At 41.9% G+C, this 25,794-nt stretch overlaps 1 protein-coding gene across 2 annotated transcripts in view; it reads left to right on the forward strand.

The window, feature by feature from the left end:
* Nucleotides 1-25,794, forward strand: part of ACVR2A (activin A receptor type 2A) — a 398,918-nt gene that overhangs the window by 129,399 nt on the left and 243,725 nt on the right. For both annotated transcript variants that reach the window (XM_053698276.1, XM_053698277.1), the window contains exon 3: nt 9,181-9,290. In XM_053698276.1, the coding sequence (XP_053554251.1) occupies nt 9,181-9,290 (110 nt within the window). The remainder of the gene's footprint in view (nt 1-9,180; nt 9,291-25,794) is intronic.

A 25,794-nucleotide genomic window follows, 5' to 3' on the forward strand; every position in this document is an offset into this window, starting at 1 on the left:
TTGGTAACTGCAAAAGAGCTGTTTAACTTAGGGCAATGCCCTACAAAAAGCCCTTTTAAGGGCTATTGGTAGTTTTCTAGCATTAGATTAGGGGGTGTTTTTATTTGGGGGGGGCTTTTTAATTTTTATAGGGATTAGGTTTAATTTTTTTATAATTTGTTTATTTTTTCTGTAGTTAATTTTTTTTTTTTTTTAAATTAACAACACAGACTGAGAGGGAGAGAGAGCAAATGAGAGGGGGAGAGAGAGAGCAAATGAGAGGGGGAGAGAGAGAGAGCAAATGAGAGGGGGAGAGAGAGAGAGCAAAAGAGAGGGGGAGAGAGAGAGAGCAAATGAGAGGGGGAGAGAGAGAGAGCAAATGAGAGGGGGAGAGAGAGAGAGAGCAAATGAGAGGGGGAGAGAGAGAGAGAGAGAGCAAATGAGAGGGGGAGAGAGAGAGAGCAAATGAGAGGGGGAGAGAGAGAGAGCAAATGAGAGGGGGAGAGAGAGAGAGCAAATGAGAGGTGGAGAGAGAGAGAGCAAATGAGGAAGGGGGGAGAGAGAGAGCAAATGAGGAAGGGGGGAGAGAGAGAGCAAATGAGGAAGGGGGGAGAGAGAGAGCAAATGAGGAAGGGGGGAGAGAGCAAGCAAATGAGGAAGGGGGGAGAGAGCAAGCAAATGAGGAAGGGGGGAGAGAGCAAGCAAATGAGGAAGGGGGGAGAGAGCAAGCAAATGAGGAAGGGGGAAAGAATGAGGAAGGGGGGAGAGAGCGAGCAAAAGGGGTGGTGAAAGAATCCACCTGGATGAATTCTTTCACCACCCTGCTTTTTTTCGGAATCCATCTGGATGCAGCATAAGCTGCATCCAGGTGGATTCCGAAAATGGCAAGGTGGTTCCGTGACCACAATAGACTGCCCTTCCGAAAATGACAAGGTAGTTCCGTCACCCCAATAGACTCCCTTCTGGGCAGGCTTGCCCACTAGTATGTCTGTGTGTATATGTATATGTGTTATATATATTCTCACTATCTTTCTCTCACACTTACTCTCAGAACAAAATCTAAATCATAGAAAGTGTATTCTACTTTTTATTCCTATGACATGCAGAGTCCACGATTCATTCCAATTACTAGTGGGAATTCAACTCCTGGCCAGCAGGAGGAGGAAAAGAGCTGTTAAGTGTCACTTCCCTTACCCATAATCACCAGTCATTCTCTTTGCCTCTATCACAGGAGGATGTGCGAAGATGGTGTCTAAAAAGATTTTATCCTTTTATGGGTACTTTTCCCTGCAAGCAAGGATTGGGGTCAAGCTGTGTCCATGTCAATCTCTTTAGTAAGAGTAATGGTGGCTTATAGCAGTTAGAAGGCGGCAAGGTGGTCTTTGCTTAAATTCTAACACCAATGCTACCCCTTTATAGAAAACCAGGGTTGGTTACTTTATATTTTTCATAAATATCTTTTGGTTGAGTTATGCTGCAGCTGAGCAGTTACCTGGTCTACAGCAAGTGTGAGGGATATTATGCCACTTCTTTTGCCTAATAAGGGGTCAGTTTACTCAGACCCAGGCTGTTTGGTGCTTGTGTAAATTAGTTAAGGCTCTCTTACTATCCCTGCATGGTCCGTTTTCAGGCACACGAACATATAAGGGTGTTATTTGGGACGGACCAGATCCCTGCACGCAAGATTGAGTGTGACTTGCGATAAGGGGGTTTGTAAAATGCTCTTGCTTTTGTTTATCCCTTATTATGGGATTATGTCTAGTACAGGGTGCCCTACTATATGTTTTTATACATTAAGGGTATTGGGAAACGGTTACCCTTTTGTTTAGACGCTTGTTTTATTTTCTACCAGCGGTGGGGTTAAAAAGTTTTTCCCGCTTGAAATGGTTTATAGCCGCACTGCGTCATTGATTAGACACAAACAGATATCCTTATTAGGGATTCTGAGGTAGTAAATAAAGTCTGTTATCTTGAGTTGCTCTGCGCTTTGTGTGATGGTAAACTGAAGGGACAGGATCCCTCTCGGTAGGGTAATGTATAGTCGGCCCTCTAAGAGGATTTAGAGGGTAACGACTGCATGGTATGTGCGTTGCCTTTGTAGGTCTTAATGGCTTACTGTTAGCTGTGAGTTATAGTGCGCTTGTTTAAAGGATCGGAACTCTGCGCTCCAGGCCTCTGCGTGAAGAGCGGGAAGCTGCCAGATCTTCAGTCTGTGTTGTAATAATGAAATCTCAAGTCTGCGCTGTTGTTTGAGACGTGACTCTCAGCCTGGGGACATTTGATTTTTAGGACGCACTCATATCTAACAATGATAGCTCCCTGGTTTCAGAAGTGAGTTGGTAATATTTTCGCTGCAAAACCAGGTTTTTGGCTTGCTTATGTGTAAAGTTGCACTTGTGTGTATTTAGGGGTTTTGCGTCATTCCTTCACATAGTGCAGGCTTTTATTTAAAATCTTTTATGGATATGCTCTGTGATGCATAGTTAAGTAATTATCTTAGGATGTGGCCTCTTTGTGATCTTGAGATCAGTGAGTCTCTTGCAGACAGTCTGTCTTCTCAGCTATGGGGAAAGATACAGGCTATGTCCAGAGTTACACAGAAAGTCTGTGTTGAGAGTTATTGTAATGCTTTTTCCACGATATATCAGCTTATGTCAGTAAGCTTTTTGACGTAGAAGTTAATATTTATGCATTCTTCAAATGTTTTTTTATTGGTAGGGTATGCTTCCTGGTGGCGTATAATGGCATTACAATTATTTTTTATTGCATGTATACACATCAATAAAGGTTTACATTTAACAAGTCCATCCCTAGGGTTCGGTATGGGATAGTTTTAGTCTGTACAGACTGATGATCTTTTTCATGACTGAAGATCTGTCTCATACGTATATATTAAACCTGTGTTTCATGTTTTTATCACATCTGCTTGTAACATTGTAATTTATATTCTTGGGTGCTCTTACGACACTTATAGGTTTATTTTGTTTTCCTTTTTTAGTCTATTGAGCTCTTTTTCATAATCTCTTCCATATAAGGGATTCTGAAATATCTGTGACATCATATTTTGTCCAAGAATTTATTTTTTTCATTCCTTTTGTAATTTCAAGGTACAGGTGTTCTCTTTGTTTCCAAGCCGGAGCAATTCAGCACTTCATGAAAATCTGGTCAAGCTTGGAATCAAGGGAAGCAATCCGAGAATCTTTCCTCTGATCTATGTCCGCATGAAGAGGCCACCCCCAATCCAATATTAGTTCAGGTAGGGGGCAGACTTTCCTTTTATCTATGTATCAACGAGGTCCCAGATTCCTGGGCTTGGGGATCTTGTCCCCCTGGGGGCAGATTTATCCTGTCTAGGTTATCTATCTAGGTGAAGAGAGAGGTGGTCTTAATCGCATAAGGGATCTACAGTTGTATGCAAAAGTTTAGGTACCCCTGACAATTTACATGATTTTCATTTATAAATAATTGGGTGTTTGGATCAGCAATTTAATTTTGATCTATCAAATAACTGAAAAACACAGTAATATTTCAGTAGTGAAATTAGGTTAATTGGATTAACAGAAAATGTGCAATATGCATTAAAACGAAAATAGACAGGTGCATAAATTTGGGCACCCATGTCATTTTGTTGTTTTGAATACCTGTAACTACCTAGCACTGATTAATTGGAACACACAATTGGTTTGGTGAGCCCATTAAGCCTTGAACTTCATAGACAGGTGCATCCAATCATGAGAAAGGGTATTTAAGGTAGCCAATTGCAAGTTGTAGTTATCTTTGACTCTCCTCTGAAGAGTGGCAACATGGGAGACTTAAAACAACTCTCAAATGACCTGAAAACAAAGATTGTTCAACATTATGGTTTAGGGGAAGGCTACAAAAAGCTATCACAGAGATTTAAGCTGTCAGTGTCCACTGTGAGGAAATAGAAGACCACAGGCACAGTTATTGTTAAAGCCAGAAGTGGCAGGCCAAGTAAAATATCGGAAAGGCAAAGGATGTTGAGAACGGTCCAAAACAGCCCACTGACCACCTCCAAAGACCTACAATATCATCTTGCTGCAGATGGTGTCACTGTGCATCGTTCAACAATTCAGCGCAATTTGCACAAGGAGAAGCTGTATAGGAGAGTGAAAGAAGCCTTTTCTGCACACACACCACAAACAGAGTCACTTGAAGTATGCAAACGCACATTTGGACAAGCCAGCTTCATTTTGGAAGAAGGTGCTGTGGACTGATGAAACAAAGATTGAGTTATTTGGTCATAACAAGGGGCGTTATGCATGGCGGCAAAAGAACACAGCATTCCAAGACAAACACTTGCTATCCACAGTAAAATGTTGTGGGTGTTCCATTATGCTGTGGGACTGTGTGGAAAGTGCCGGTACTGGGAATCTTGTTAAAGTTGAGGGTCACATGGATTCCACTCAATATCAGCAGATACTTGAGAATAATGTTGAGGTATCGGTTACAAAGTTGAAGTTACACTCGGGCTGGATATTTCAACAAGACGACCCAAACACCACTCAAAATCTACTCTGCAGAGGAACAATTACATTTATGCAGAGGAACAAGTACAATGTTCTGGAATGGCCACCCCAGACCTTAATATCATTGAAAATCTGTGGGGTGATTTGAAGCGGGCTGTCCATGCTCGACAACCATCAAACCTAACTGAACTGGAGATGTTTTGCAAAGAGGAATGGTCCAAAATACCTTCCTTCATTCAGAATCCATACACTCATTACAAGCTATAGGAAGCGTCTAGAGGCTGTTATTTCTGCTAAAGGAGGCTCTACTAAATATTGATGCAATATTTCTGTTGGGGAGCCCAAATTTTTGCACCTGTCTAATTTCGTTTTGATGCATATTGCACATTTTCTGTTAATCCAATAAACCTCATTTCACTACTGAAATATTACTGTGTCCTTCAGTTATTTGATAGATCAAAATGAAATTGCTTATCCAAACACCCAATTATTTATAAATGAAAATCATGAAAATTGTCAGGGGTGCCTAAACTTTTGCATACGACTATCTTCTCGCGCACTGATGGTTCCAGTTCCCGTGGATTTTTACTTTCCATTTTTGTGGTTCCCAAGTAGGAGGGATCTTCCCGGACCATGTTGGACTTCAAATGTTTCAAACTAGTTCCGTTCACTTTATTCAGGAGGGTCAGTTCTTGACCTCCATAGGCCTGAAGGACGCGTTTCTTCATGCTCCTATTCACAGGGTACATCAGCTTTCCTTGTGGCTTTTCCTTTATAGTCCAACACTTTCAGTTTTGTTGTACTTACATTTGCCTTGCTACAGATCCTAAAATATTTACAATGGTTCTATGGGTCTTTGTGGCAGTGCTTATATTTCAGGGAGTAGTGGTGGTTCCTTACCTGGACGACTTCTTGGTATAGTCGCCATCTTTTTAGTAATAAGATCTCATTCTGAGATCCTTTTGTCTATTCTACATTCCAATGGGTGGAAAGTGAATCTGGAGAAGGTTCCCTGGCGCCACTCCCCAGGATGTGTATCTTGGGTATGAGTATAGACTCTCTTTACATGAGGATTTTTCTGACAGATGTCAAAAAATCCAATTTTCTTGCATGTCTCTTCTGTCTTCTATCCCGTCCATCAGGGGCTCAGTATATGGAGCTAATTGGTCTAATGGATGCTTCCAGGAACATTATTCACTTTGGTTTGTTTCTTTTTGAGATTTCTTCAGGTAGGCATGCTCAGTCCATGGAACTCCCTATCAAGAGATTCTCTATCTTGGTGGTTTTCGCAGGACCACCTGTCTCAATTTCATGCTTCCTGAGAACTTCAGGGGTGATTGTTACCACAGATGCCAGCCTATCGGGCTAGGGAGCAATTTGGAGTCCTTTAACGCCTCAGGGTTTTTGGGTTCAAGAGGATTCTTCTTTCCCATAAACCTCATAGTTGATAGCTCTTAAAAGCCTGGCCTTATTTAGGTTGGGTCCGGTTTATTAGATTCCTATTGGACAACTTCTCATCGGTGGCATACGTCTTCCACCAGAGAGGATCTCGGATTTCGTTGGCTATGAAGGAGGTGTCTCACATTTCAGTGAACGAAGTCTCACGTTTGTCTCCTCTCTGCCTTCCACATTCCAGGGATGGTCTACTGGGAATCGGATCGTCTGAGTAGGCAGACCTTTCATTCCGGGGCGTGGGCTCTCCACCCTGAGGTATTTTCAATGATATCCCTCAGGTGGGGGGTTCTGGATTTGCATCTGATGGCGTCGCACCCTGGGAGGGTTTGGATTTCTGTACTATCCTTAACTAGGCTTAAAAGCTGTGTGTACAGCAATGCTATGGCGTAAAGGCGAGTCTAGCTAACAGCAGACTTGAAGTACTAAGTGTGTCCTTGTGAACCTCATTTGCTTCTCTTGTGATCGCCAACCTTCTTAGGTACGGTTCTGGATCGAGAGATCCACAGACCGCTCTGATCGACGCTCTGGCGGTGACTTGGAACTTCAGTGTGACATCTATCCTCTTCGTTTGCTCTCCTTCCTTGAGTTATTGCTTGTATCAAGCAGGAGATGGCGTCGGTGTTTCTAATTGCACCTGCCTGCCCTCGTAGGACCTGATTCGTGGAATAGTCCACTGTAGCTTGGTGGTTATCTTCCCTGCTTTGCGAGCAGGAGGTCATGAAATTAAATCCACACAGAGATTTAGATTTAAATCTGGTGAGGATGTCTGTCTTCATCCTTGTAGGTTGTTTTTGAGGAAGAACCTTGAAATCCGGGTCTCTTCCTCCACTCACATCTGGTTTCTCTGCTGCTATACCATGCTTCAGACTTGTATTCTTGAGATTTACCATACGGTATGGCTAAATACCTTTTATTGGTGAAAATTGAGGGGTTTTCTCTTGGAGCAGTGTGAGGGTACCTCAAATTTTGTCTTCTGGATGGCCTGGAGAAAGCTTTTGCAGTCAGTACTTGGAGGGGTCAGATTTCTGCTCTGTCTATGCTTTTGCTCAAAGATCTGGCATATCTGCCAGATGTTCAATCTTTTGTGCAGGCCTTTGTCAAAACCAGGCCTGTGTTTTTTTCTTGTTGCTCCTCCTTAGAGCGTTAATCTTGTTCTTAAAGTTCTGCAGCAGGCTCCGTTTGAGCATATGCATGCAGTTGATAGTACATTGTTATCTGAGAGAGTTTGGTTTCTTCTTGCTATTTCGTCTGCTTGAAGAGTTTTCAGTGTTTCAGTATGATACACTTATCTTTTATTTTTATGAGGATAAGGCGATCCTGCGTTCTACTTTTGAGTTTTCTTCCTAAAGTGGTATCGGATCGCAACATCAATCAAGAAATTGTTGTTCCTTCCTTTTTGTCAGAATCCTTCTCAGTAGGATAGTCTATTAGACAATCTGGATGCTGTACGTGCCCAAAGATTTTATCTACAAGCAACTAAAGATTTTTGGCAGTCTTCTGCCCTGTTATTTTTTTTTGAGCAGTGTTATCCGATCAGCATATGAGTCGGCTGGACTACAGCCTCCTGGGAGAACTACAGCTAATTCCACTAGGGCTGTTTTCTTCTTCCTGGGCTTTCAAAATGAAGCATCTGTGGAGCAAATCTGCAAGGCGGTCATTTGGTCCTCTTTGCATACTTTTTCCAAATTCTACAAATTTTATATTTTTGCCTCTCCTTAGGCTTCTTTTTGGGAGAGCAGTTCTTATAGCGGTGGTACCTTCTGTTTAGGTCAGGCTGTCTTATTCTCCCTCCCTCTCATTCTGTGTCCTCTAGCTTGGGTATTGGTTCCCACTAGTAATTGCAATGAATCGTGGACTCTCCATGCCCTTCATCCTCTTTTTATTAGACCTTCAGCTTTTATCCTGCAAGGTTGATTTTTTTCTTCTTCTGAGTTTTCAGCTTTGTCATGCAAAACTTTTTTTTTTTATTATTATTTATTCCCCCCCCCCCCCCCCCCAATCCGGATAAGGCTGTTCGTCTCACTAGTTATTGCTTTCTTCCTTAGGTAGTATCTACACATACTATTAATCAGGAAATTGTGGTTCCTTCTTTTTGCCTAGCTCCTAAGGGGCGTCATGTTGATGTCATGAGAGCCCAATATTATGTGGACTTTTTTCTTTTTGTTCATTTTTCTGGGCCTTGCAAGGGTCAGAAAGCTACGACTGTTACTTTGGCTGCCTGGCTTAAAGCCTTAAATTCGTATTGCATATCAGGTTGTGGGGAGAGCTCTCCGTGAGCGCATTATTGCTCGTTCTACTAGGACAGTTGGCCAGTTGGGCTTTTTAGTAATGAGGCCTCTATTGCTTTGCAAGGTCACTACTTTGTCATCTTTGCACACTTTTTTGAAGTTGTATCACTGATGTGTGTGTGTACCTCTTCTGAGTTTTTTGGGGGTTATTTTGGCAGGAAAGTTCGGTAGGCCACAGTGTCTGATCAGTATTTTACCTGCCATCTCTGTTTTGTCCCCCTCTTGGTGATTTTGTGGACTTCCTTTCCTGGGTATAGATTCCCACACGTGACGACTTGCTGACTCTTACCATCTAATGAAAGAAAACAAAATATATGCTTACCTGCTAAATTCATTTTTGGGACCTTTTTTTTTTTTTTCTTTTTTTTTTATAATCATCCTTGGTTGATGCCTTTTTAAAGGGATGTAGCTGTAGTTTGGAAGACCTTTAAAATATACATAATACTCACTTATTTCTTGAACCGAAATGTTGGAGGTTTTAACAGATTACCATTTGAACAGCATTTTCTCTTATGGAACTGTTTTCTGTAGCCATCTAGGTCAGCCATGAGATTTACTTTTTCTCATGCTCTACAATTTACTTCCAACTCCTTCCCAAAAACTTCAATTTTATTATTATAGTTTAGGTTTAGATATTGCCATACAATTGTGTAACTAAACATAATCAACACTTTTGAACAGCTGCATGACAAAAAGACAGGCACACTTCTTGTATATGATACTATGTTTTGCTATCAAAAGATTTTACTATTACTGGAATTGATCAATTTAAATTGTTAATCTATTTCCTACTGCTCTCGTCTCAAATTACTAGTCTTAGGTTTTTAATTAGATGCACAGGTTTTTTTTTCCAAATGTTATATTACATTTTAATAAGTTATCTTGACTGCTGATAGTTAATAGTAGTGCTTTTATTAATTAATTTATTGGTTAATTCTAAAGTATGAGCTTCTCTGCTTTTTTCGTAGAAGTGAATGCATAGAGAAAAAAGAAAACCCAGATGTATTTTTTTGTTGCTGTGAAGGCAATGTGTGCAATGAACGATTTATCCATTTGCCCGAGATGGAAATTACACAGCGTGAGTATTTTTTTTTACATTTTTTATTTTTAATCAATGTTGCTCAAATTGCTATAGTTTTATGTGATTATCTATTTCATTTAGCATTATAATGACATAAATTAGAATCTAATTGCTGTAATATTCATTTTAAATCGGTCTTGAGGAAAATAAATTTTGCAATAATTAGGTAAGATTCTTGGCATATTAGGGAATAATATGGACGATATGTCTGAAACCAGTTTATATATATATATATATATATATATATATATATATATATATATATATATATATATATATATATATATATATATATATATATATGAGAAAAAGATGTGATACCCGCGCTGTATTAGTTCTATTAAGTGACGTATAAATATAAATGTATGTATAAATACATAAATAAATCCCGTATAATATAACGGAAATAAATACAAATATATATGCGTAGTAGCACAAGTCCACAGATTTATTTAGATGTTCAGAAAGGCTGCTGAAAAAGGATTTGTGGAGACTCCCAGCTTGTCTCCACGGCTAGAAAGAAAATCAGGTAAAAAGAGTTTATATTCTGCGCCTTTCTTCTGCGGAGTATAAAGTTGTGGGGCAAAAAACAGCCCCTATAACTAAGCACTTACTTCAGGCAACCTCAATCCGTATGAGGTAAGTAATCACCAAAGTATAGATGTTGTTCCAGGATCAATGTAGGTTGTCATCCGTAAGCTGATTCACTGATGTAAAAGAAACAATATATCCAATGTGCTGTGAAAAACCGGGTTGAGTGCAGAATCTTCGCCACCCAGTCAGATGTCTCCAATGATATGTGAAAAGGAAACAGACAAAAGTGCCCAACAATAGTGAAGTACGCCTTTATTAATTAAAACATATACACATATATAAGCCTCAGATGTCAGCCCACTCACACTAGGCGACCTCAATCAATATGAGGTAAGTTAAAAACCAATAATAGGAGAACATCAAGTGGCGAATCAAATAATGCACCAGCCCAGCGAATAAATAAAAATCACTCAGTTGGTACCGTACTGCGTCCCTGACGCGTTTCGAAGTTGCCTTCTTCCTCAGAGGGATAGAAGTACGGAGATACTTACACATTTAGATCAAGATGTTTCGTATGATGCGGTATTGGTCCACCTTAAATGTGTGAATAGTACAGACGATCGGGTCTCATGACATGGTCACATGACCCTGTTTAGACCAATCACGCATCAGGATGTTTAATCCAATGAACCGCGAGCTAGTGTAACCAATCAGTGGACGGAAATTTCGTCCGTGGTCACACGCCGCGGGTTTTTAAATCACTCTTGATCTAAATGTGTAAGTATCTCCGTACTTCTATCCCTCTGAGGAAGAAGGCAACTTCGAAACGCGTCAGGGACGCAGTACGGTACCAACTGAGTGATTTTTATTTATTCGCTGGGCTGGTGCATTATTTGATTCGCCACTTGATGTTCTCCTATTATTGGTTTTTAACTTACCTCATATTGATTGAGGTCGCCTAGTGTGAGTGGGCTGACATCTGAGGCTTATATATGTGTATATGTTTTAATTAATAAAGGCGTACTTCACTATTGTTGGGCACTTTTGTCTGTTTCCTTTTCACATATCATTGGAGACATCTGACTGGGTGGCGAAGATTCTGCACTCAACCCGGTTTTTCACAGCACATTGGATATATTGTTTCTTTTACATCAGTGAATCAGCTTACGGATGACAACCTACATTGATCCTGGAACAACATCTATACTTTGGTGATTACTTACCTCATACGGATTGAGGTTGCCTGAAGTAAGTGCTTAGTTATAGGGGCTGTTTTTTGCCCCACAACTTTATACTCCGCAGAAGAAAGGCGCAGAATATAAACTCTTTTTACCTGATATATATATATATATGAAACAAAAATGAAAATTCTGAACCACTGGATCAAATTTAATTAAAAAAAATATATATTGTAAGACCATTTGCTAAATATGCACTCTTCAAAGTGTAAAGTATTAAATTAAACAGAGGGATACGTTTGAAGAAGAAACCACTTGGAGTCTGTGTACTATCATTAATATATTTCATTATCATTAATATATATCCTTAAATTAATGTTTAATAGGCATATTATCTTTATACCTACCATTTTATGTACTTAAACACAGATGGACCAACACCACATTTAGTGGAGATAATACAAACTACAGTTTAAACTGCAAAGGGATTAAAGAAACATGTTCTAATCTTATGGTCTTCAGCACAGAGGATAATATTAAAGACTAGCTTTGCTAATGACAGTGCCTAGTTATGTTTACTTCACTTACAAGTTTGCGTTGACTACTACAAATAAAGCTGTATGGAGTTTAGCTATTGAAAAACAATTACAGGTGTTAATGCAATACCATTTCTTTCATGTAATTAGCAAGAGTCCATGAGCTAGTGACGTATGGGATATACATTCCTACCAGGAGGGGCAAAGTTTCCCAAACCTCAAAATGCCTATAAATACACCCCTCACCACACCCACAAATCAGTTTTACAAACTTTGCCTCCCGTGGAGGTGTTGAATTAATTTTGTGCTAGATTCTTCGTTGATATGCGCTTCGCAGTAGGCTGGAGCCCAGTTTTCCTCTCAGTGTGCAGTGAATGTCAGAGGGATGTGAAGAGAGTATTGCCTATTTGAATTCAATGATCTCTTTCTACGGGGTCTATTTCATAGGTTCTCTGTTATCGGTCGTAGAGATTCATCTCTTACCTCCCTTTCTCCAACATTGGTGTGTCCGGTCCACGGCGTCATCCTTACTTGTGGGATATTCTCTTCCCCAACAGGAAATGGCAAAGAGTCCCAGCAAAGCTGGCCATATAGTCCCTCCTAGGCTCCGCCCACCCCAGTCATTCTCTTTGCCGTTGCACAGGCAACATCTCCACGGAGATGGTTAAGAGTTTTTTGGTGTTTAAATGTAGTTTTTATTCTTCTATCAAGTGTTTGTTATTTTAAAATAGTGCTGGTATGTACTATTTACTCTGAAACAGAAAAGGATGAAGATTTCTGTTTGTAAGAGGAAGATGATTTTAGCAGACAGTAACTAAAATCGATTGCTGTTTCCACATAGGACTGTTGAGATGAAGTAACTTCAGTTGGGGGAAACAGTTAGCAGACTGTGTAATACTGGAAGGCTGTCATTTCCCCTCATGGGGACCGGTAAGCCATTTTCTTAGTCAAACAAACAGAATAAAGGGCTTAATATGGGCTAAAAAACTGGTAGACATTTTTATGGGCTAAATCGATTGCTTTATTTGGGCATATTATTCAGATTTAGGCTAACAATTGGCATTTATAATCTTGGGGAACGTTTATAAAACGGCAGGCACTGTGTTAGACACCTTTCTCAGTCAGGGGGCCTTTCTAGTTATAGACTGAGCCTCATTTTCGCGCCATTACTGCGCAGTTGTTTCTCCAACATAGGTGTGTCCGGTCCACGGCGTCATCCTTACTTGTGGGATATTCTCTTCCCCAACAGGAAATGGCAAAGAGCCCAGCAAAGCTGGTCACATGATCCCTCCTAGGCTCCGCCTACCCCAGTCATTCTCTTTGCCGTTGTACAGGCAACATCTCCACGGAGATGGCTTAGAGTTTTTTAGTGTTTAACTGTAGTTTTTATTATTCAATCAAGAGTTTGTTATTTTGAAATAGTGCTGGTATGTACTATTTACTCAGAAACAGAAAAGAGATGAAGATTTCTGTTTGTATGAGGAAAATGATTTTAGCAACCGTCACTAAAATCCATGGCTGTTCCACACAGGACTGTTGAGAGCAATTAACTTCAGTTGGGGGAACAGTGAGCAGTCTCTTGCTGCTTGAGGTATGACACATTCTAACAAGACGATGTAATGCTGGAAGCTGTCATTTTCCCTATGGGATCCTTTAAGCCATGTTTATTAAGATCGTAAATAAGGGCTTCACAAGGGCTTATTAAGACTGTAGACTTTTTCTGGGCTAAATCGATTCATTATTAACACATATTTAGCCTTGAGGAATCATTTATTCTGGGTATTTTGATATAATAATATCGGCAGGCACTGTTTTAGACACCTTATTCTTTAGGGGCTTTCCCAAATCATAGGCAGAGCCTCATTTTCGCGCCGGTGTTGCGCACTTGTTTTTGAGAGGCATGACATGCAGTCGCATGTGAGAGGAGCTCTAATACTTAGAAAAGACTTTCTGAAGGCGTCATTTGGTATCGTATTCCCCTTTGGGCTTGGTTGGGTCTCAGCAAAGCAGATACCAGGGACTGTAAAGGGGTTAAAGTTAAAAACGGCGCCGGTTCCGTTATTTTAAGGGTTAAAGCTTCCAAATTTGGTGTGCAATACTTTTAAGGCTTTAAGACACTGTGGTGAAAATTTGGTGAATTTTGAACAATTCCTTCATGTTTTTTCGCAATTGCAGTAATAAAGTGTGTTCAGTTTAAAATTTAAAGTGACAGTAACGGTTTTATTTTAAAACGTTTTTTGTACTTTGTTATCAAGTTTATGCCTGTTTAACATGTCTGAACTACCAGATAGACTGTGTTCTGAATGTGGGGAAGCCAGAATTCCCATTCATTTAAATAAATGTGATTTATGTGACAATGACAATGATGCCCAAGATGATTCCTCAAGTGAGGGGAGTAAGCATGGTACTGCATCATTCCCTCCTTCGTCTACACGAGTCTTGCCCACTCAGGAGGCCCCTAGTACATCTAGCGCGCCAATACTCCTTACTATGCAACAATTAACGGCTGTAATGGATAATTCTGTCAAAAACATTTTAGCCAAAATGAACACTTATCAGCGTAAGCGCAACTGCTCTGTTTTAGATACTGAAGAGCATGACGACGCTGATAATAATGGTTCTGAAGGGCCCCTAACCCAGTCTGATGGGGCCAGGGAGGTTTTGTCTGAGGGAGAAATTACTGATTCAGGGAACATTTCTCAACAAGCTGAACCTGATGTGATTACGTTTAAATTTAAGTTGGAACATCTCCGCATTCTGCTTAAGGAGGTATTATCCACTCTGGATGATTGTGACAAGTTGGTCATCCCAGAGAAACTATGTAAAATGGACAAGTTCCTAGAGGTCCCGGGGCTCCCAGAAGCTTTTCCTATACCCAAGCGGGTGGCGGACATTGTTAATAAAGAATGGGAAAGGCCCGGTATTCCTTTCGTCCCTCCCCCCATATTTAAAAAATTGTTTCCTATGGTCGACCCCAGAAAGGACTTATGGCAGACAGTCCCCAAGGTCGAGGGAGCGGTTTCCACTTTAAACAAACGCACCACTATACCCATAGAGGATAGTTGTGCTTTCAAAGATCCTATGGATAAAAAATTAGAAGGTTTACTTAAAAAGATGTTTGTTCAGCAGGGTTACCTTCTACAACCAATTTCATGCATTGTCCCTGTAGCTACAGCCGCATGTTTCTGGTTCGATGAGCTGATAAAGGCGGTCGATAGTGATTCTCCTCCTTATGAGGAGATTATGGACAGAATCAATGCTCTCAAATTGGCTAATTCTTTCACCCTAGACGCCACTTTGCAATTGGCTAGGTTAGCGGCTAAGAATTCTGGGTTTGCTATTGTGGCGCGCAGAGCGCTTTGGTTGAAATCTTGGTCAGCTGATGCGTCTTCCAAGAACAAGCTACTTAACATTCCTTTCAAGGGGAAAACGCTGTTTGGCCCTGACTTGAAAGAGATTATCTCTGATATCACTGGGGGTAAGGGCCACGCCCTTCCTCAGGATCGGCCTTTCAAGGCAAAAAATAAACCTAATTTTCGTCCCTTTCGTAGAAATGGACCAGCCCAAAGTGCTACGTCCTCTAAGCAAGAGGGTAATACTTCTCAAGCCAAGCCAGCTTGGAGACCAATGCAAGGCTGGAACAAGGGAAAGCAGGCCAAGAAACCTGCCACTGCTACCAAGACAGCATGAAATGTTGGCCCCCGATCCGGGACCGGATCTGGTGGGGGGCAGACTCTCTCTCTTCGCTCAGGCTTGGGCAAGAGATGTTCTGGATCCTTGGGCGCTAGAAATAGTCTCCCAAGGTTATCTTCTGGAATTCAAGGGGCTTCCCCCAAGGGGGAGGTTCCACAGGTCTCAGTTGTCTTCAGACCACATAAAAAGACAGGCATTCTTACATTGTGTAGAAGACCTGTTAAAAATGGGAGTGATTCATCCTGTTCCATTAAGAGAACAAGGGATGGGGTTCTACTCCAATCTGTTCATAGTTCCCAAAAAAGAGGGAACGTTCAGACCAATCTTAGATCTCAAGATCTTAAACAAGTTTCTCAAGGTTCCATTGTTCAAGATGGAAACCATTCGAACTATTCTTCCTTCCATCCAGGAAGGTCAATTCATGACCACAGTGGATTTAAAGGATGCGTATCTACATATTCCTATCCACAAGGAACATCATCGGTTCCTAAGGTTCGCATTCCTGGACAAGCATTACCAGTTCGTGGCGCTTCCTTTCGGATTAGCCACTGCTCCAAGGATTTTCACAAAGGTACTAGGGTCCCTTCTAGCTGTGCTAAGACCAAGGGGCATTGCTGTAGTACCTTACTTGGACGACATTCTGATTCAAGCGTCGTCCCTTCCTCAAGCAAAGGCTCACACGGACATTGTCCTGGCCTTTCTCAGATCTCACGGATGGAAAGTGAACGTGGAAAAGAGTTCTCTATCTCCGTCAACAAGGGTTCCCTTCTTGGGAACAATAATAGACTCCTTAGAAATGAGGATTTTTCTGACAGAGGCCAGAAAAACAAAACTTCTAGACTCTTGTCGGATACTTCATTCCGTTCCTCTTCCTTCCATAGCGCAGTGCATGGAAGTGATCGGTTTGATGGTAGCGGCAATGGACATAGTTCCTTTTGCGCGCATTCATCTAAGACCATTACAACTGTGCATGCTCAGTCAGTGGAATGGGGACTATACAGACTTGTCTCCGAAGATACAAGTAAATCAGAGGACCAGAGACTTACTCCGTTGGTGGCTGTCCCTGGACAACCTGTCACAAGGGATGACATTCCGCAGACCGGAGTGGGTCATCGTCACGACCGACGCCAGTCTGATGGGCTGGGGCGCGGTCTGGGGATCCCTGAAAGCTCAGGGTCTTTGGTCTCGGGAAGAATCTCTTCTACCGATAAATATTCTGGAACTGAGAGCGATATTCAATGCTCTCAAGGCTTGGCCTCAGCTAGCGAGGGCCAAGTTCATACGGTTTCAATCAGACAACATGACAACTGTTGCGTACATCAACCATCAGGGGGGAACAAGGAGTTCCCTAGCGATGGAAGAAGTGACCAAAATCATTCTATGGGCGGAGTCTCACTCCTGCCACCTGTCTGCTATCCACATCCCAGGAGTGGAAAATTGGGAAGCGGATTTTCTGAGTCGTCGGACATTGCATCCGGGGGAGTGGGAACTCCATCCGGAAATCTTTGCCCAAGTCACTCAGCTGTGGGGCATTCCAGACATGGATCTGATGGCCTCTCGTCAGAACTTCAAAGTTCCTTGCTACGGGTCCAGATCCAGGGATCCCAAGGCGGCTCTAGTGGATGCACTAGTAGCACCTTGGACCTTCAAACTAGCTTATGTGTTCCCGCCGTTTCCTCTCATCCCCAGGCTGGTAGCCAGGATCAATAGGGTCCGTTCGAACATCCGAATCTGGTTTCACTCCAGCTGACTGCTTGGAGATTGAACGCTTGATCTTATCGAAGCGAGGGTTCTCAGATTCTGTTATCGATACTCTTGTTCAGGCCAGAAAGCCTGTAACTAGAAAGATTTACCACAAAATTTGGAAAAAATATATCTGTTGGTGTGAATCTAAAGGATTCCCTTGGGACAAGGTTAAGATTCCTAAGATTCTATCCTTCCTTCAAGAAGGATTGGAAAAAGGATTATCTGCTAGTTCCCTGAAGGGACAGATTTCTGCCTTGTCTGTGTTACTTCACAAAAAGCTGGCAGCTGTGCCAGATGTTCAAGCCTTTGTTCAGGCTCTGGTTAGAATTAAGCCTGTTTACAAACCTTTGACTCCTCCTTGGAGTCTCAACTTAGTTCTTTCAGTTCTTCAGGGGGTTCCGTTTGAACCCTTACATTCCGTTGATATTAAGTTATTATCTTGGAAAGTTTTGTTTTTAGTTGCAATTTCTTCTGCTAGAAGAGTTTCAGAATTATCTGCTCTGCAGTGTTCTCCTCCTTATCTGGTGTTCCATGCAGATAAGGTGGTTTTACGTACTAAACCTGGTTTTCTTCCAAAAGTTGTTTCTAACAAAAACATTAACCAGGAGATTATCGTACCTTCTCTGTGTCCGAAACCAGTTTCAAAGAAGAAACGTTTGTTGCACAATTTGGATGTTGTTCGCGCTCTAAAATTCTATTTAGATGCTACAAAGGATTTTAGACAAACATCTTCCTTGTTTGTTGTTTATTCCGGTAAAAGGAGAGGTCAAAAAGCAACTTCTACCTCTCTCTCTTTTTGGATTAAAAGCATCATCAGATTGGCTTACGAGACTGCCGGACGGCAGCCTCCCGAAAGAATCACGGCTCATTCCACTAGGGCTGTGGCTTCCACATGGGCCTTCAAGAACGAGGCTTCTGTTGATCAGATATGTAGGGCAGCGACTTGGTCTTCACTGCACACTTTTACCAAATTTTACAAGTTTGATACTTTTGCTTCTTCTGAGGCTATTTTTGGGAGAAAGGTTTTGCAAGCCGTGGTGCCTTCCATTTAGGTGACCTGATTTGCTCCCTCCCTTCATCCGTGTCCTAAAGCTTTGGTATTGGTTCCCACAAGTAAGGATGACGCCGTGGACCGGACACACCTATGTTGGAGAAAACAGAATTTATGTTTACCTGATAAATTACTTTCTCCAACGGTGTGTCCGGTCCACGGCCCGCCCTGGTTTTTTTAATCAGGTCTGATAATTTATTTTCTTTAACTACAGTCACCACGGTACCATATGGTTTCTCCTATGCAAATATTCCTCCTTAACGTCGGTCGAATGACTGGGGTAGGCGGAGCCTAGGAGGGATCATGTGACCAGCTTTGCTGGGCTCTTTGCCATTTCCTGTTGGGGGAAGAGAATATCCCACAAGTAAGGATGACGCCGTGGACCGGACACACCGTTGGAGAAAGTAATTTATCAGGTAAACATAAATTCTGTTTTTTTGGAAGCAGGGCATGCAGATGCATGTGTGAGGATCTAAGAATCACTAAAAAAGCTTCTAGAAGGCGTCATTTGGTATCGTATTCCCCTCTGGGCTTGGTTGGGTCTCAGCAAAGACTATAGCTGGGACTGTATAGGGGTTAAATTTTAAAACGGCTCTGGTTCCGTTATTTTAAGGGTTAAAGCTCTGAAATTTGGTGTGCAATACTTTTAATGCTTTAAGACACTGTGGTGAAATTTTGGTAATTTTTGAACGATTCCTTCATATTTTTTCACATATTCAGTAATAAAGTGTTTTCTGTTTGAAATTTAAAGAGACAGTAACGGTTTTATTTTAAAACGTTTTTTGTGCTTGTTGACAAGTTTAAGCCTGTTTAACATGTCTGTACCTTCAGATAAGCTATGTTCTATATGTATGAAAGCCAATGTGTCTCCCTATTTAAATTTATGTGATAATTGTGCCATAGCGTCCAAACAAAGTAAGGACAGTACTGCCACAGATAATGATATTGCCCAAGATGATTCCTCAAATGAGGGGAGTAAACATGATACTACATCATCCCCTACTGTGTCTACACCAGTTTTGCCCATGCAGGAGGCCCCTAGTACATCTAGTGCGCCAATACTTATTACCATGCAACAATTAACGGCTGTAATGGATAACTCCATAGCAAATCTTTTATCCAAAATGCCTACTTATCAGAGAGAGCGCGATTGCTCTGTCTTAAACACTGAAGAGCAAGAGGGCGCTGATGATAATTGTTCTGTCATACCCTCACACCAATCTGATGGGGCCATGAGGGAGGTTTTGTCTGATGGAGAAATCTCAGATTCAGGAAAAATTTCTCATCAAGCTGAACCTGATGTTGTGACATTTAAATTTAAATTAGAACATCTCCGCGCACTGCTTAAGGAGGTGTTATCTACTCTGGATGATTGTGACAACTTGGTCATTCCAGAGAAATTATGCAAGATGGACAAGTTCCTAGAGGTTCCGGTGCCCCCCGACGCTTTTCCTATACCCAAGCGGGTGGCGGACATAGTGAATAAGGAGTGGGAAAAGCCCGGCATACCTTTTGTTCCCCCCCCCCCTATATTTAAGAAATTATTTCCTATGGTCGACCCCAGAAAGGACTTATGGCAGACAGTCCCCAAGGTCGAGGGGGCAGTTTCTACTCTAAACAAACGCACTACTATTCCTATCGAAGATAGTTGTGCTTTCAAACATCCTATGGATAAAAAATTGGAAGGTTTGCTTAAAAAGATTTTTGTACAGCAAGGCTACCTTCTACAACCAATTTCATGCATTGTTCCTGTCACTACGGCAGAGTGGTTCTGGTTCGAGGAACTAGAAAAGTCGCTCAGTAGAGAAACTCCATATGAGGAGGTTATGGACAGAGTTCACGCACTTAAATTGGCTAACTCTTTTATTTTAGATGCCGCTTTGCAATTAGCTAGATTAGCGGTGAAAAATTCAGGGTTTGCTATCGTGGCGCGCAGAGCGCTTTGGCTAAAGTCTTGGTCAGCGGATGTGTCATCCAAGACAAAATTGCTTAACATCCCTTTCAAAGGTAAAACTTTATTTGGACCAGAATTGAAAGAGATTATTTCAGACATCACTGGGGTAAAGGGCCACGCCCTTCCACAGGATAGGTCTTTTAAGGCTAAAAATAAGCCTAATTTTCGTCCCTTTCGCAGAAACGGACCAGTCTCTAATTCTGCATCCTCTAAGCAAGAGGGTAATGCCTCACAACCCAAACCAGCCTGGAAACCAATGCAAGGCTGGAACAAGGGTAAGCAGGCCAAGAAGCCTGCCACTGCTAACAAAACAGCATGAAGGAGTAGCCCCTGATCCGGGACCGGATCTAGTGGGGGGCAGACTCTCTCTCTTTGCTCAGGCTTGGGCAAGAGATGTTCAGGATCCTTGGGTGCTAGAAATAGTTTCTCAAGGTTATCTCCTGGAGTTCAAGGGACCCCAAGGGGAAGGTTCCACAGGTCTCACTTATCCTCAAACCAAATAAAGAGACAGGCATTCTTACATTGTGTAGAAGACCTGTTAAAGATGGGAGTGATACACCCAGTTCCAATAAAGGAACAAGGAATGGGATTTTATTCCAATCTGTTCGTAGTTCCCACAAAAGAGGGAACGTTCAGACCAATTTTGGATTTGAAGATCCTAAAGAAATTTCTCAGGGTACCATCGTTCAAAATGGAAACTATTCGAACGATTCTACCCACCATCCAGGAAAGTCAATTTATGACTACCGTGGATCTAAAGGATGCGTACCTACATATTCCTATCCACAAGGAACATCATCAGTTCCTAAGGTTCGCTTTTCTGGACAAGCATTACCAGTTTGTGGCCCTCCCATTCGGATTGGCCACTGCTCCAAGGATTTTCACAAAGGTGCTAGGGTCCCTTCTAGCGGTTCTAAGACCAAGGGGCATTGCAGTAGTACCTTACTTGGACGACATTCTAATACAAGCGTCATCCCTGTCAAAAGCAAAGGCTCATACGGACATCGTTCTAGCCTTTCTCAGATCTCACGGATGGAAGGTGAACAAAGAAAAAAGTTCTCTGTCCCCGTCAACAAGAGTTCCCTTCTTGGGAACAATAATAGATTCCTTAGAAATGAGGATTTTTCTGACAGAGGTCAGAAAGTCAAAACTTCTAAGCTCTTGTCAAGTGCTTCATTCTGTTCCTCGTCCTTCCATAGCGCAGTGCATGGAAGTAGTAGGATTGATGGTTGCAACAATGGACATAGTTCCTTTTGCACGAATTCATCTAAGACCATTACAACTGTGCATGCTCAAACAGTGGAATGGGGATTATACAGACTTGTCTCCAATGATTCAAGTAGATCAAAAGACCAGAGATTCACTCCGTTGGTGGCTGACCCTGGACCATCTATCCCAGGGAATGAGCTTCCGCAGACCAGAGTGGGTCATTGTCACGACCGACGCCAGTCTTGTGGGCTGGGGCGCGATCTGGGAATCCCTGAAAGCTCAGGGACTATGGTCTCGGGAAGAGTCTCTTCTCCCGATAAACATTCTGGAACTGAGAGCGATATTCAATGCTCTCAGAGCTTGGCCTCAACTAGCAAAGGCCAAATTCATAAGGTTTCAATCAGACAACATGACGACCGTTGCATATATCAATCATCAGGGGGGAACAAGGAGTTCCCTGGCGATGAAAGATGTGACCAAAATAATTCAATGGGCGGAGGATCACTCCTGCCACTTGTCTGCGATCCACATCCCAGGAGTGGAAAATTGGGAAGCGGACATTCCATCCGGGGGAGTGGGAACTCCATCCGGAAATCTTTGCCCAAATAACTCAATTATGGGGCATTCCAGACATGGATCTGATGGCGTCTCGTCAGAACTTCAAGGTCCCTTGCTACGGGTCCAGATCCAGGGATCCCAAGGCGACTCTAGTAGATGCACTAGTAGCACCTTGGACCTTCAACCTAGCTTATGTGTTTCCACCGTTTCCTCTCATTCCCAGGCTGGTAGCCAGGATCAAACAGGAGAGGGCCTCGGTGATCTTGATAGCTCCTGCGTGGCCACGCAGGACTTGGTATGCAGACCTGGTGAATATGTCATCGGCTCCACCATGGAAGCTACCTTTGAGACAGGACCTTCTTGTTCAGGGTCCATTCGAACATCCAAATCTGGTCTCCCTCCAACTGACGGCTTGGAGATTGAACGCTTGATTCTATCAAAGCGTGGGTTTTCAGATTCTGTTATTGATACTCTGGTTCAGGCCAGAAAACCTGTAACAAGAAAAATTTACCATAAGATATGGAAAAAATATATCTGTTGGTGTGAATCCAAAGGATTCCCATGGAATAAGATAAAAATTCCTAAGATTCTCTCCTTTCTACAAGAAGGTTTGGAGAAAGGATTATCTGCAAGTTCTCTAAAGGGACAGATCTCTGCTTTATCTGTCTTACTACACAAAAGACTGGCAGCTGTGCCAGATGTTCAAGCATTTGTTCAGGCTTTGGTTCGGATCAAGCCTGTTTACAGACCTTTGACTCCTCCCTGGAGTCTAAATCTAGTTCTTTCAGTTCTTCAAGGGGTTCCGTTTGAACCTTTACATTCCATAGATATTAAGTTACTATCTTGGAAAGTTTTGTTTTTAGTTGCAATTTCTTCTGCTAGAAGAGTTTCAGAGTTATCTGCTCTGCAGTGTTCTCCGCCCTATCTGGTGTTCCATGCAGATAAGGTGGTTTTGCGTACTAAGCCTGGTTTTCTTCCTAAAGTTGTTTCTAACAAAAATATTAACCAGGAGATAGTTGTGCCTTCTTTGTGTCCGAATCCAGTTTCAAAGAAGGAACGTTTGTTACACAATTTGGACGTAGTCCGTGCTCTAAAATTCTATTTAGAGGCTACAAAAGATTTCAGACAAACATCTTCCTTGTTTGTTGTTTATTCTGGTAAAAGGAGAGGTCAAAAAGCGACTTCTACCTCTCTTTCCTTTTGGCTTAAAAGCATTATCCGATTGGCTTATGAGACTGCCGGACGGCAGCCTCCTGAAAGAATCACAGCTCACTCCACTAGGGCTGTGGCTTCCACATGGGCCTTCAAGAACGAGGCTTCTGTTGACCAGATATGTAAGGCAGCGACTTGGTCTTCACTGCACACTTTTGCCAAATTTTACAAATTTGATACTTTTGCTTCTTCGGAGGCTATTTTTGGGAGAAAGGTTTTGCAAGCTGTGGTGCCTTCCGTTTAGGTAACCTGATTTGCTCCCTCCCTTCATCCGTGTCCTAAAGCTTTGGTATTGGTTCCCACAAGTAAGGATGACGCCGTGGACCGGACACACCAATGTTGGAGAAAACAGAATTTATGCTTACCTGATAAATTACTTTCTCCAACGGTGTGTCCGGTCCACGGCCCGCCCTGGTTTTTTAATCGGGTCTGATGAATTATTTTCTCTAACTACAGTCACCACGGTACCATATGGTTTCTCCTATATATATTTCCTCCTGTCCGTCGGTCGAATGACTGGGGTGGGCGGAGCCTAGGAGGGACTATATGGCCAGCTTTGCTCGGACTCTTTGCCTTTTCCTGTTGGGGAAGAGAATATCCCACAAGTAAGGATGACGCCGTGGACCGGACACACCGTTGGAGAAAGTAATTTATCAGGTAAGCATAAATTCTGTTTTTCAGATCGACGATATACTCTTATATATACCATTACCTCTACTGATTCTCGTTTCAGTACTGGTTTGGCTTTCTACTACATGTAGATGAGTGTCCTGGGGTAAGTAAGTCTTATTTTTTGTGACACTCTAAGCTATGGTTGGGCACTTTTTATATAAAAGTTCTAAATATATGTGTTTAAACATTTATTTGCCTTGATTCAGGATGTTCGATATTCCTTATTTCAGACAGTCAGTTTCATTATTTGGGATAATGCATATGAATAATCAATTTTTCTTACCTTAAAAATTTGACTTTTTTTCCTGTCAGCTGTTAGGCTCGCGGGGGCTGAACATGCTTCATTTTATTGCGTCATTCTTGGCGCAGACTTTTTTGGCGCAAAAAATTTCTTTGTCATTTCCGGCCTCATACTTGTTGCTGGAAGTTGCGTCATTTTTTTGACGTTTTTGCGCCAAAAATGCCGGCGTCACCGGATGTGGCGTCATTTTTGGCGCCAAAAGCATTTAGGCGCCAAATAATGTGGGCGTCTTTTTTGGCGCTAAAAAATATGAGCGTCATTATTGTCTCCACATTATTTAAGTCTCATTGTTTATTTGCTTCTGGTTGCTAGAAGCTTGTTCATTGGCATTTTTTCCCATTCCTGAAACTGTCATTTAAGGAATTTGATCAATTTTGCTTTATATGTTGTTTTTTCTATTACATATTGCAAGATGTCTCAGATTGACCCTGAATCAGAAGCTACTTCTGGAAAATCGCTGCCTGATGCTGGATCTACCAAAGTTAAGTGTATTTCTCCAACATAGGTGTGTCCGGTCCACGGCGTCATCCTTACTTGTGGGATATTCTCTTCCCCAACAGGAAATGGCAAAGAGCCCAGCAAAGCTGGTCACATGATCCCTCCTAGGCTCCGCCTACCCCAGTCATTCTCTTTGCCGTTGTACAGGCAACATCTCCACGGAGATGGCTTAGAGTTTTTTAGTGTTTAACTGTAGTTTTTATTATTCAATCAAGAGTTTGTTATTTTAAAATAGTGCTGGTATGTACTATTTACTCAGAAACAGAAAAGAGATGAAGATTTCTGTTTGTATGAGGAAAATGATTTTAGCACCGTAACTAAAATCCATGGCTGTTCCACACAGGACTGTTGAGAGCAATTAACTTCAGTTGGGGGAACAGTGTGCAGTCTCTTGCTGCTTGAGGTATGACACATTCTAACAAGACGATGTAATGCTGGAAGCTGTCATTTTTCCCTATGGGATCCGGTAAGCCATGTTTATTACGATGGTAAATAAGGGCTTCATAAGGGCTTATTAAGATTGTAGACTTTTCTGGGCTAAATCGATTCATTTTTAAAAACATATTTAGCCTTGAGGAATCATTTTATCTGGGTATATTGATATTATAATATCGGCAGGCACTGTATTAGACACCTTATTTCTCTGGGGCTTTCCCAAAGCATAAGCAGAGCCTCATTTTCGCGCCGGTGTGGCGCACTTGTTTTTGAGAGGCATGGCATGCAGTCGCATGTGAGAGGAGCTCTGATACTTAGAAAAGGCTTTCTGAAGGCGTCATTTGGTATCGTATTCCCCTTTGGGTTTGGTTGGGTCTCAGCAAAGCAGATACCAGGGACTGTAAAGGGGTTAAAGTGTTAAAACGGCTCCGGTTCCGTTATTTTAAGGGTTAAAGCTTCCAAATTTGGTGTGCAATACTTTTAAGGCTTTAAGACACTGTGGTGAAAATTTGGTGAATTTTGTACAATTCCTTCATGTTTTTTCGCAATTGCAGTAATAAAGTGTGTTCAGTTTAAAATTTAAAGTGACAGTAACGGTTTTATTTTAAAACGTTTTTTGTACTTTATTATCAAGTTTATGCCTGTTTAACATGTCTGAACTACCAGATAGACTGTGTTCTGAATGTGGGGAAGCCAGAATTCCTGTTCATTTAAATAAATGTGATTTATGTGATAATGACAATGATGCCCAAGATGATTCCTCAAGTGAGGGGAGTAAGCATGGTACTGCATCATTCCCTCCTTCGTCTACACGAGTCTTGCCCACTCAGGAGGCCCCTAGTACATCTAGCGCGCCAATACTCCTTACTATGCAACAATTAACGGCTGTAATGGATAATTCTGTCAAAAACATTTTAGCCAACT

Source organism: Bombina bombina, chromosome 1 (genome assembly GCF_027579735.1).
Source record: "Bombina bombina isolate aBomBom1 chromosome 1, aBomBom1.pri, whole genome shotgun sequence".
Classification (NCBI taxonomy): Eukaryota; Metazoa; Chordata; class Amphibia; order Anura; family Bombinatoridae; genus Bombina; species Bombina bombina.